General features: G+C 43.8%; 1 protein-coding gene across 3 annotated transcripts in view; it reads right to left on the bottom strand.

Annotated features, from left to right (window-relative positions):
* The window catches only part of LOC130114125 (protein inscuteable homolog), a 92,050-nt gene that overhangs the window by 57,862 nt on the left and 20,711 nt on the right, over positions 1 to 13,477 (bottom strand). For 2 of the 3 annotated variants that reach the window (XM_056281897.1, XM_056281895.1), the window contains exon 2: positions 2,178 to 2,269. The exons of the other annotated variant lie outside the window; for it this stretch is intronic. In XM_056281897.1, coding sequence (XP_056137872.1) covers positions 2,178 to 2,236 — 59 coding nt within the window. In that variant the 5' untranslated portion in view covers positions 2,237 to 2,269. The remainder of the gene's footprint in view (positions 1 to 2,177; positions 2,270 to 13,477) is intronic. 3 annotated transcript variants of the gene reach the window in all.

Genomic DNA, 13,477 nt, shown 5'->3' with positions numbered 1-13,477 from the left:
ACTAACTGATTCACCTTTCTTTGATGCAAAATGTTTCCATGATAAATCTTTCTGCTGTATGTTTCTTTGAATGTGCAATACTGGTATTGCTATAATGTAGTTTAGATGTCAAAAATATCACTCCACTGAGAGAAGAATATCTTTGTGGATCCCTGAAATATCTTAAAACAAAGACTAAGAGCATGTGGCTGGATTCTGATAGGACACGTTGAGGGAAATGACTGACATGTTCATTCAAGACCTGACAAAATAGTTGGAAACGCTCAGCAAATTACATTCAGCTGACCTTCCTCTGAACTCTGTGTGTGTGTGTGTGTGTGTGTGTGTGTGTGTGTGTGTGTGTGTGTGTGTGTGTGTGTGTGTGTGTGTGTGTGTGTGTGTGTGTGTGTGTGTGTGTGTGTGTGTGTGTGTGTGTGTGTCCACGAATGCCTGGTGAAGCAGGTTTAACTTGCATTGCTTTAGAGTGGGTAACATTACATGTGATATGTCCTGTACCGTAAAATATTTTCATTTGGGAGTTGTAACGTGCATGGATAAGTAGACACGGTGACTAACAGGTCGGACCCTTTAGTCGACTGCGCTTAGGCTGGGGGACATTCGTCCAGGTAAAGATGGGGAAGAAAGGGGAAGAAGGGGGGAGAAGAAAAGAAAGGGAGGAAGAGAAGGGGGAGAAAAAGGAGAGAAAGAAAGGAAAAGTATGACTGTTTCCAACCGCATCTTTCTGATAAATGCGTTGTTAGCTGTCGAAACGACGTCAGAAAACTTTTATGTTTTTTACACTTCGGAGGGGATTCGATCTGGCGACCGTCGTATAAGCTGCCTTAAAAAAAACCTAGGTTTCCAGAGCTGACAATGACGTCACAGGCAGTAGGCTGTAACTATTTACAATACACATATATACCGTGCCGTACACAGCTAGCGTTCAATGCAACGGCAAGCAAGCTAGCGAAATTGTAGCCTAGTTTTATGATAGAATAGCTGAATAAATCGACACGACACCATACCAGAATTGTTGTAATGATTCATACTTTCAGTTACATCCTCTAATGTGCACATATCCATAATAAACCGCTATATAATGTGGGAGAAATTGACCGTAGGTCACTACTACGTTTTCACCTAGCATCTCTAGCTATGGAGTGGGTCAATATACGTAACACGACACATCCGTCACAACGGGGCTACGCTTCTAAATAGGGACCGTGTGAGAGATGGTGTGCAGCCCATCAGTATGAGAGCAGCCCCTCCAATAACCAAAATTAATAGATATATCATGTCGTGAAAAGTATTGCTTACCATGAGCAATATGTAGCTCTTCATAACCTTGCTGTACTGTACTGTACCGTACACAGCTGGCGTTCAATGCTACGGCAAACTGGAGTTATATATGTGACAGCTCGAACGAATTGAGACTGTCGATCGTATAGGCTTCGCGTTGGATGTTCAGTTCATGAGAGGAAGATAATACCCACCGTTATGAAAACTGGATTTATATATTTGACAGCTCGAACGAATTGAGACTGTCGATCGTATAGGCTACGTGTTGTATGTTCACCTCAACGCCCGCATCAACATCCCTCGCCTGCCTCTGAACTGATTGGTCAAATCTTCATGAGGGGAAGATAGGGGGAAGATATGGGTGTTACGATTGGCAGAGGATGTTGATGAATGTTGATGGTACCGAAATGTGATTTGACGATAAACTCAACGTCGCTCAACATTGTCAACATTTCGCCGGGACGATCCGCCCGCAGTAGGCGCAACGTTGTCGCTTGCGGAGTGAGAGACACGGGTTCGCGTCCCGGCTGTGGCGGTACCCGGGCTGCCCCCCTGAATTCACTACATTGGTGTCAGAAGTGGGATGGTGAGACCATACGGCCATCGGAAGTGTATGCGCCCAGAGGCGTGAGGGAGCTGATGTGCTTAAACGCGGGGACGCGCTTCCCGAAGGAGGAGGGGTAGTGTAACGTGCATGGATAAGTAGATACGTTGGTTCTTGCCTAACATATCGGACCCTTTAGTCGACTGGCTAACGTTGTCGCTTGCGCAGTGGGAGACACAGGTTCGCGTCCCGGCTTTGACGACGGTCTCCCGGAGTGCCCCCCCCCCGCATTCGCTACAGTATTAAAGGACATATGAAGATAGGTATTTCTTGCAGAGTATGTTTTGCCTCCTACCTCATTGGAGATGACGAGAGGGAACTACTCTGTCTCGAGCTGCTCTGAGGAGTCGCCATTCTGTGCGAGGCTCACCGAGTCCCACACAGCACCTGCAGCCAAACACACATTCAGTCATCACAAAAAGAAAGGGACGCTGTTGTCCGTCTTACTTTTGAATCTGAGATACTGCTGGGGAGAATAACGTCGTGTCAAGTGACGTCAAATAACACTGCCGAAACACTCTGTCCTGAATATGGCTAAGCAATCACACACACACACACACACACACACACACACACACACACACACACACACACACACACACAGCGTCTCTGTTGCTTCCACCGCAATGTTATCCACCACAGTATCTCCTTATTGATCTGCCTCCAAGCCTTCTATTCTTGCCTTGTCTTTTTTTTTTCTCCAAGTAATTCAATTATCAATAAACCGTCCTCTTTTAAATAGCTGCAGGCCCCCGGTCTGCCAGTGGAATAATATTTCTTATCTTCTAATTTATTGGCTGGCTGCCAGCCAGTGACTCTCTCCACTATTTTGAGCCTGAGTGAGAGAGGCTGACGCTCTTAAGTGCCCACAACTTTATTCCGCTGTTTTATTGATGTATCCCATTTAGATTAGTCCAATTTCAATCGGGCAAAGCCGCGGACAGCCCCCCCCCATCCACCACCACCGCCGCCGCCGCCGCCCTGCGCCTAGACCACACTCTAATCCTTTTAGTTAATGATATCCTGCGGTGGCATGGCAACAGATTTCATGTTTGCTGAGGAGTGTAATTAGCAGGTAGTTGCAAAATGAGACACACGTGCGCACATACACCCCTGCATACACACACGCGTATAATCCAGCAAGCAGCGGCCGCCCTGTGTCACGGAGTAGGTTTTGGCCACCGTACCCTGTCTTTATTAAAGGCTTAACGGGCATTACAGGATCAATACACGCAAACAGCACAACTCCCAACAAAGGAAGTGAGTCACTCACGTGATCCCACACCGGTCTGCTCGAGTTCCGCAGTTTTCTAAAACCTCTCACGCCGAGACGCCACGATAACAGATCAAACCGCTCCACTCCCAGCAGCTGTGTTGTAGGACAGAGGCAGGGCGGAGCAGGCAACGCTGTGACTAACAAAGTCTGACTTTTTCTTTTTTGGTCACTTCAATTTGCCCTGAAAATGCTGGGGTTACATAATTATGAGAAACAGGGAGCTATTTGCGGGGATGAATGACAGAAAAGAAGGATTTGGGACCAAGTGGGTGAGTCAGTCAGTCGTGCTATGCATGGTAGATAGATAGCTATTGTACCCGATTATTTTCTTGCCCGGTACGGGATTCGATACGGGGTGTACTACACCACAAGGCGACATCACGAACCGCTCGGCTACCCTTTAGCTAGGGACTAACGTGTCTTATTAGTAGTTTACAGTCGTCACCCTCCCCGGAAGCGCGCCCTCGCGCTTTGTTCTTCCCGCGCTCCGAAGAGACTTCTGAGGATCTGCACATTTCCGGATCCCACCGCTGCCACCAATGTAACCGAATATTTTCTTGCCCGGTGCGGGATTCGATACGAGGTGTACTGCACCACAAGGCGACATCACTAACCGCTCGGCTAAAGGGTCAGATCCATTAGCTAGGGACTAGCGTGTATTATTAGTAGTTTACACTAGCTAGCTAGCTAGAGTGTGTGTGTGTGTTGGGGGGGGGGGGTGTCTTTAACTGCAGTCTTGGCACAGCTCACTGCAGTCATAGTGAACCAGAATCTGGTCATGGACCTCAGCAGTTTGAAATACTAGCATCATCAACCAATACATGTTGCTTTTATTAGTTGTAGAAGAGAAGAAAAGAGAAGAGCGTTCCTGCTCATTTTTACATGATTTATATGATAAACTGTAGGCATAATCATTGTATTGGCCATACACATAAGCACAGGCTCATAACTACTGATCTATAATAAACTCTGACTTGACGATGATCTTTATGTTCCCTGCATCAGATGTGTGGTAACAGACATATAAGTGGATGGTTATCACTATCACCAGCAACTTCTTTCCCATTAGGTAAGCATTCATGCCACTCTTGATATTGCCTCTCTTTTTTGTAAGTTGCCATTATGAATGTGCTAAATACCATGTGCCGTTAATACCATTAGATTTCAAAATATGCAATTAACAACCATTAAACATCAAAAAAAGCATTGCAACCCCAAACATATGATGAATTATCATTTCTTCTAACTCACCGAAAGTTGAATCAGTTCATCTGGACACAACGTTTAGTTGGGAGAAATGTTTCCTCACTCATCTAAGTGACCTCTTCAGTCTCAACTGGCTGCAGGTATCCCCACCCTTATAAACAATACAGCTGCATAACGACCGAAACCAACGATTGGTTTCATATGCAAATATGGCCGCGACCATTAACTAGAGTTTCAATGACCATGCATGTGTAGTATTCACAGAGAATTGGGGATCGGTTGCAACCACAGCGTTGTAAGATGGCGACAGATGTACTCTTAGCCCCCCCAGTTCAGGGATGGTCGTTCCTTGTTAACATAGATGACGTATGTGCACATCCTTGATAAAGAGGAACGCTGATTTGCACGGGGAGTCAAAGAGGCCATCTGTGTGAAGAGGGAACGACCATCCTCCAACAGCGGGGGGGGGGGGGTAAATCTCTATCTGTCTTCATCTTATAATGTTGTGATTGCAACCAATCCTCTATGAATAGTACGCATGGCCATTGAAACTCTAGTTAATGGTTACGGCCATATTTGCATATGAAACCAATCGTTGGTTTCGGGCGTTATGCAGCTGTATTGTTTATAAGGGAGGGGACACCTGCAGCCAGTTTAGACTGGAGAGGTCACTTAGATGAGTGATGAAACGTATCTGTCAATAAATGTCGTGTCCAGATGAACTGATTCACGTTTCTGTTATTCCCTTAACTGGATTATTGAGCATGCATACATTTCTTCTAATGTTGCTATCAACTGTTTTCTCGCCATTTTTCTTTTAAATGTAGCCTTGCAGCTGTCTAATGCACATCTAGTCATAGCGATAAGCAGACAGAAACCCCAGACTTGATTGAGTTTTTAAGGAATACAAATATGGCTGCCGAGGAACTGCCATTGGTCTCAATCTTAGTAACATTACTATCATCATGTTATCAATCCAGATTTTATTATAGATCAGTGGTCATCACCATGAAATGCAAAGCCAGTATGTTCCACTACATGGTCAGTCAGCCTGTTACCATGCTCCTCTGTGGATCACCATACAAATTAGGTGAGATGTCTAATGTGCCCAATCAAGCAATTCAGTCAAAGTACTCACAGTGGACAACTAAGTACCATGTCAAGCACCATGGTACTAAGAGCGATCATTTTCATTCTGCCATGAATGGCCATGATAGCAAATGAAGCCTGAGAGGGAAAGTGTGCAGTATTGTTATTGAGCCTTACAGGTTACAGCAGGTACTTCCTGCTCCCTAGACTGCACCATGCTCTCACCACTGAGGGATTTAAGAAATTTCTCATGCAACGACTTGTGTAGTTACAGTGTAGTTAACGCTCTTTGACATCAAAGTAATTCAAACATCCTACGACTACTACTACTACTTTCGGCTGCTCCCGTTAGGGGTCGTCACAGCGGATCATCCATTTCCATCTCTTCCTGTCCTCTGCATCTTCCTCTGTCACACCAGCCACCTGCATGTCCTCTCTCACCACATCCATAAACCTCCCCTTTGGCCTTCCTCTTTTCCTCTTCCCTGGAAGCTCCATATTCAGCATCCTTCTCCCAATATACCCAGCATCTCTCCTCTGCACATGTCCAAGCCATCTCAATCTTGCCTCTCTTGCTTTGTCTCCAAACCTTCCAACCTGAGCTGACCCTCTAATATACGCATTCCTAATCCTGTCCTTCTTCGTCACTCCCTAATCACTCTACTACTTCAAACATCCTGCTGTTCCAAAATTTCTTAGAGCACATAACATTGTGAAGTTCTGCCCTTAAAAGCCTGTACAGGTTTTATTTATTCATTTATTTGTTGGTAGAGCAGTTGCCTGACACTGTCAATGGAACGGAAGAACAATGGGCATCACAGGTACTTTTTCCGCTAAATACCTGTAGACTACAGGTGTCACAGAAATACAGAGTTCTTCGGCAGATGGCGGGCTTGGGAGCAACTCTGGCTAATTTTCTTGCTGGGCTGGACAGCTCTTTTCATGTCTAGGCTGAAACTTGAGCTGCCCAGTGGGGTTTCCTGTTGTGTTGCTGCAGAGAATGTGCTGGTTCTAGGTGCACCAAACAAAGAACACCTCTGTCTCAGCACCGTGTCACATGCCGGGTAAAATAACCACCGCCCCGTGGCTCCAGCGTGTAAGGACTGTGAAGAGAAAATTGCTTGGGTGTCCGTTCCAAATTCCCTGCTACTCTTGGACTCATTCTTTGCATATGTGTGCGGGCAGAATGAGGGGGTGATTTGAATGTTTGTGCGCGTACGGATGTGGTTGTGTGTGTTTGTGAGTGTGTGTGTGTGCATGTGCGTACATGCATGTATGTGTGTGTTCATGTGTGTATGTGCATGTGTGTGCATGTGCATATGTGCATGTGTATGCATGTGTGTATGTGCATGTGTGTGCATGCGTGCATGTGTGTGTGTGTGTGTGTGCATGCGTGTATCCTTGAGCATGAGTGGGCACTTGCATGTATGTTACAGCCGCTTGATTTCCCCCTTTATATCTTATGTGGTGTCCATTCCTGCGCATGAGTCATCTTGTCATTTAGCAACGTCTCACTATCAAAGTCAAGGGGTTAACAAATCATGTGGCAATAATACAAAAGCAGCACTGCATTGAGCTATGTTCAGGAAAGGAGGGATTACTATCCTATACCGCTATCCTATTACTCAATATTAGCCTGAGTTGCCTTGCCAAATGAGCAAAAACATATGTCCATTGCAAAGGCCTATGCCATTAAACACTTACTTGATCTACCAGTATATCTCATAATTTGACTTTCAGCTATAATTTTAGCCTATTTAGATGTGGAATAAATAAGTGCATATGTAATCTAAACTCAATCTGAGTTATTGTAACTGGTCCCAGACAAAGATTTCATTGTCTGCTGACCTCACTGTCTGTGGTCTCCATAACTGCAGAGTCACTGGGTAAAAATACATTTCCAGTACTTTTTAATGTTTCGGGATTGAACATTTGGCCCCTCGCAGATTCTGAGTAAAACCACCGATTGAATACAAGAATTGGTCTTCAGAAAATAAAATACCGTACTAGTGTGGTTTGGCTTCATTATATTGCCAAGAGCAATGAATATCTGCTTTGCAAAAACAGCAGAAATTGAACGCAAAGGGAAATTTGGAGAAATAAGCAAACCCACTCACCATTCTGGGAGGCCAAAACCAGCCTGAATCCGTATGATTGATTTTAGGAGAGCACGAACCAGGCCGTATGTTCCGAGTGGTAGAATTCAACTTTCTTGTTGTGTCAACTTAAAGTGCCATTCCTTTAAAGTGTGCAACAAGTTAAAGGGCTTATTCGTCATGCCATAGTCCTTATACTGCTTTCATTATCGCATCTTTATAAAACAGCCAGTTCTTCACGCTTACGCCTCAATTGAAAACAGATCCAAGGAAGTATCTGGTAGAAAAGTGACTACACTCCGGCCTTTAAATAGAGCTGCCACGCTGTGAATCGGCAGCAAGGCAATGCTGTGTGGTGTCTCTTCTTTCCCTAAACTTAAGATTGGGTTCACAGGAGGGGACAGTGGTCACCGTCTCCACTACAGAGCGGTCATGTGGAGAGGAGGGCTGGGCAGGATGAGCACTGTATGGGTGGCTGGTTGGGAACAGGCGGGGAGCGGACCATGTTGAACCATAGACCCAGCATTCCAGTCCCACACACAGCAGGCTGGCTCAATGTGGGTCCTTGTCCACAGGAAAAAAAGAGCTTCGACCAAGATTGACCCAAACACTCGCCCCTTTAGGGGCTGCTTGATTGTTTTGCTGAATGTGAACGAGTCCCTCCAGATTCTGCAAAAACAGTCAGGGTTTTACTGACATGGTTGCAAACATTTTGAAACTTATTTCATGGTTCATGTATAGAAAAAAAGACATCAACAACTAACATCTGCCATTCGATGGATGCGTCTCTCCAAAGTCTCACCACACTGGGAGTTCATGTATTTTTGGCATGTTAGGCCTCCTGGGAAAAGGAATCCTTGTCCCGGCAGAGTTTTTTGTTTTTCCAAATTCTACCCATTTGACCATACAGGAATAGACAACATCCTCATTTACTGAAAATGAGTTCAGAAGCTTTGCCCCCACAAGAAGAGCCTGTACTTTCGATGGTCTGGACTTGCTGTCCAAATAAGTTATGTTGGTTCAATTTGCTTGCACTTAAATCATTTTCATCTTGCACCGAAAACGTTAGATAAAATTGGAAATGCTATAAAATAGCATAGTTTGCAGATGTTGGTTTAAGGACTTCATATGGCAGACACACATTATGACCTGCCATTAATGGTCGATGACAGCAAGGGTTTAGACTTTAACTTGAGACAAATTATTAAATAAATGAAGTTATGGTAACTTTGGGTTCTGCTTTTGTTTTCACACTGGGAATTTTTGATGTTGAAAATACTGGATGATGGACCTCAGGTGTGGATATGTTAAGTCTTAGAAATGCACATTTTACTTGCTGACGTAAAGATCTTATCCGATGCATATGTTGCAAGGACAACTTCCCTCCAGACACCGCCGCCTATTATCACTACTTAGTGCATTCCTTAGATAACATTGGCACAGGGCTTATTTTAGGTTTGGGTTGTGCTTTGCCAAGTTGACACTTACCTAAAATAAGTGTTTGTTATGCTAATGGACTGGTGAAATATTGCATGCTCCTGTACGAGTCTGGGGGTGTGAATGTTCCATCATCACTGAGATAAATTATCTAAACTGATCGAAACTCTAAAGACCTGCTGTCTTTGGTTAATGTGTAGATCTGTCAGAAAGCGACAAAACCTTTTAGTATTTTCACTGATCCCACTGCAAGAGAGTTAACTGTGATTACCGTTCTTGAGGGGAATCATTGTGGTGGATTAAGATGGCGGGTCAAATCAAAACTGGTCAGAGTCAGCAGCCACTTGATGCTGGCGAACTCAAAGTCTGGTCAGAGAACAAAGAATCTGAACACACTTGTTGACAGAGAGGTGCCAACCCTTGACCATTTATGATCATATTAAACCGATGCCATAAATCGCCTGTGGAGAAAGAAATCAAATAGTCATAGGAATTAGAAGCCAAAAAAATATTCGAATAGGAAAAAAAGAAAAACTCAGTATGATTTGTGTGACTACATCAGCAATAGGTTATGAAGACAACTTATGATCACAACACCTCGCATGGCGTACTTTCCTCCCAGATAAACAGGGGAATTTTTTCTTAATTATAGGAACACAAAAGGGAATTCTGTGCACTTTGAAATAGTAAACCGTACAATGTTTTGTAAGCTCTCCCTGTGCCTAAATGCTGCCATCAGGATGGTCTGTCAAATCAGTGCATCCTTCAACATTCACCTCAGTCATTTTGGCCATGGGTGTCAAACAGAGACAGAGCCGCTGCTGAAAACAGTGACAGCTCCCAGAATCAACTCCGCCTTCTCCTTCTTATTATTCCCTTCCTTCATGCACTCAAAGACACGGGAAACTCACCCCTCCCCCCCTAAAAAAGTTTTGCTTCAATTCATTTTCCATTAGAAACGACATCATGATTGGGTTTTGCGATTCTCACTGAAGATCTGATCCTGAATTTTACCTTTTAGGGCTCACACAAAACACAAAAAGGGTTGTTTCCACCGCAACACTGTTGTAGCTACGCAGTTAATGATCGAATAACAGTGTCAATGGTTTGACATCTTTCAGGGTGATGATGTCTGTGGTGTCTAATAGGGTGGTGCTGACAGGGCCTTCAGGAGTGTCACAGGTTTGAGAGCCTGACACACAGCAATACACACACAGAGGATATGAGGAGGAAGTGTGTGGGCGGTTAAGCAGGCAGGGGGCTGCAGTTTGCCTATTTCTTTTTTTTTACAGCTTAGTGAAGTAGCTGTTTACTGTTTCAGGGGGGGAATGAAGGCGTTGGGAATGAGGCAAAGAAGACAAACAAAACAGAGGAATATGGGAAGGTGCGATGCAGGCGAAACAGGTTACAACAAAACATCTTGTATGAGCACTCCTGTTACATTTACAGCACCTACAAGACAGGTACAGTTTTTTCGGTATGTTAGGTTTTGAAAGGGCTTTTAGTTTTGTTCCTTAAGAGGAGATTTTTTGTTTATGCTGCCTGGTCTTCACAGGACAATGAGAGGTCAGGGGCCAACCAGAGAGCAGCAACCCCTAAAGGTGGAAAGTATTCAGTGTCTTTCACATGGAAACTTGAACAAGGTGGACACCTCAGATTACGGGGCTTTGAGTCAAGGATGTACAAACTCTAACTAACAGGCTACACTGCTGCTACTAGACTTATAGTATATATTAGCATTTGAGTAATTCCATCCATTATCCAAGCCGCTTATCCTACTCAGGGTCACGGGGATGCTGGAGCCTAACCCAACAGTCATTGGGTGACAAGCGGGGAGACACCCTGGACAGGCCGCCAGTCCATCACAGGGCCGACACATTCACACCTAGCGACAATTTAGTGTGGCCAATTCACCTGACCTACATGTCTGGACTGCAGGAGGAAACCGGAACACCCGGAGGAAACCCACGCAGACACAGGGAGAACTTGCAAACTCCACACAGAGGACAACCTGGGGTGACCCCCAAGGTTGGACGACCCTGGGTTTTGAATCCAGGACCTTCTTGCTGTGAGGCAACCACGCTAACCACTGCGCCACCATGCCGCCGTTTGAGTAAGTGATCACCAAAAATATATTCTCATGGAGCTGTGGAAATAGCTCTGTTTAATTCCACAGTAGTTTAGTGCAGCACTAGAATTTAATGTTTAAGGAGTTGTGTTAATATCACTTTGGGGATATGTACACATAAAAACAGTGGCAGTCTTTACCTGCACAAAACACTTGTGAAGAGTAATTAAGCACTTGTTTCATTTTCGCCTGTCTCCACTCACTCACATTTTGTAAAAGGATAAGAAAAGAGGTGTAGTTTTAAAGATGACAGTGCTGTATATGCCCCAGCTTCTAACAAGTCCAACCACAAATTTCAGTCGGCTAACACAGGCGTGTCGCCTTTCTGCTTGGCTCATTTTTTATTGTTTTAACATGCTGGACCACACATGTGTCACCTACACCACATGGTTTCTTGGTTTCTCTAAAACACCTATACTAAGAAGGCAATTTGGAGAGAGTTGGTCTTAAAGTGTTTTCCTCTGGAAGAGAGAAAAGCATAGATGTTCTCCCACAATTTGGTTGTGGGATTCATCTCATTTTGTATTGAATTCACCATGAGGGCAATCAATAATATCATACCAGCATGTTCTCAGCACAAGAAATGCAGAAGAAAATTGTTACCTCTTTAAAACATTGTTTTACCTGTTACCTAAATCTTCTGCCCGACCTTAACCATTCCCTGGCCTTACCCAAGCTGATCTCGAGTAATCTTGAGTACTTGCTACACCTTGACTTGGCCTCAAAGTTATTCTACAATCCTGAAGATGTGCATGTAAACGACTGCCCTTTCTAGTACTTTCTGTTGCTGGTGCATTTATGACAACAACTACCTACAAATATCCAAATCATGAATCCCTCCGTAGTTACTCATTTTAAGGTAGGACATGTCATTAAAAGCGCTATGCCTTTTACATCTTTAGCATAGTGGCCAAATGCAGAAGATGACAGGAAGGTAGGTAGCAACAGGTTTGAAGAACAAGTAAAGTTTTTGAGGCTTGTAGCGCCACATTATGTAATAACGCCGCATTATGTAATAATGTAATACATTTTCACATCATTATGTAATAACGCCACGTTTTTTTCAAATCAAGACATACATTTTGGTGGTTTATTACATAATGCACCAAATTATTACATTTTCTTCATAAAAAAGTGTAACATCCGCATTTTGTAATAACCGGTGCAATATGTAACAACTTATTACAAAATGTGGATGTTACACTTTTTTATGAAGAAAATTTAATAATTTGGTGCATTATGTAATAAACCACCAAAATTTATGTCTTGATTTGAAAAAAACGTGGCGTTATTACATAATGATGTGAAAATGTATTACATTATTACATAATGCGGCGTTATTACATAATGCGGCACTACAAGGCTCATGGCAGAACAAGCTCATACTACATCATTAATTTCTAAAACCCAGGTTCAACCATGTATTTTAGTTTGGCGTTGGGGTAGGCACCCATGTAACAGTACTGGTAACTCTGTTTCATTTTTAATATATCTCGGGGTCTGGATTTGAAGTGCTCCAAACACCGCTGCAGTCACCCCTTATCACCTTAGGGTTCAGTAAGTGAAAAAAAAGATGGCAATCTTCAGGATTTTAACTTTAAATAATTGTCACAGAGAGGCTATGTAAGTGATATTACCACATCTACTGGTGATGCCCATGCCACAACACATTTTGATCACATGACTCTCTCATAGTGTTACAATGGTAACATCAAAATTCCCTGTGATCTTGCACTACTGACTCACACCAATGCTAACCATTAACAGAAAACAAAATGCTTGCTAAGAACGTAAGCCAGCAAGATAATAAGAAGGGATATGTTTCTGACCCAAGCCCTTTCATACTATTGTATGTAATTATGACTGATCCAGTTTGAACTGGATTGTTGAAGCACCTGCACTTTAATATGTGCTAGATAAAGCCTGACATTTGTGCATCAGTGGCAAACACGTTTACATTATCCCAACTGATTTGTCTTGAGATCCACGAAAATAACACTACATGTGGTCAGCAGGCTGGTGTGATGAGCAGGGAGCGTCCTTCAACTCAAAGACTCAGGTGTGAGTTCCTGTGAAAACAGGAATATACCCCAATGAATGGCCCTCAGCAAGTAGGCTCTGGGGGCACTGCTTTGTAGGTGACCCCACACTCTGACCTCCTCATGGACGAGGGCAAGCAAAATGAGAACTTGCCCTGAGGGATCAATAAACCATCACTAAAAACCAACATGTAAGGGAAACTGTTGCATTCAGCACGCTAATTATTGTGGTGAAGCTTCAAGACGCCAATTGTCAAGACCAATCATCATCACTTGCTCTCCAGAGGCCCTGTGTCTGCCAGCCTCCTCTTCTTCAGCTGAGAG

The sequence above is a fragment of the Lampris incognitus genome, chromosome 6, assembly GCF_029633865.1.
Source record: "Lampris incognitus isolate fLamInc1 chromosome 6, fLamInc1.hap2, whole genome shotgun sequence".
NCBI lineage: Eukaryota > Metazoa > Chordata > Actinopteri > Lampriformes > Lampridae > Lampris > Lampris incognitus.
This window is presented reverse-complemented; position numbering and strand designations above follow the sequence as displayed.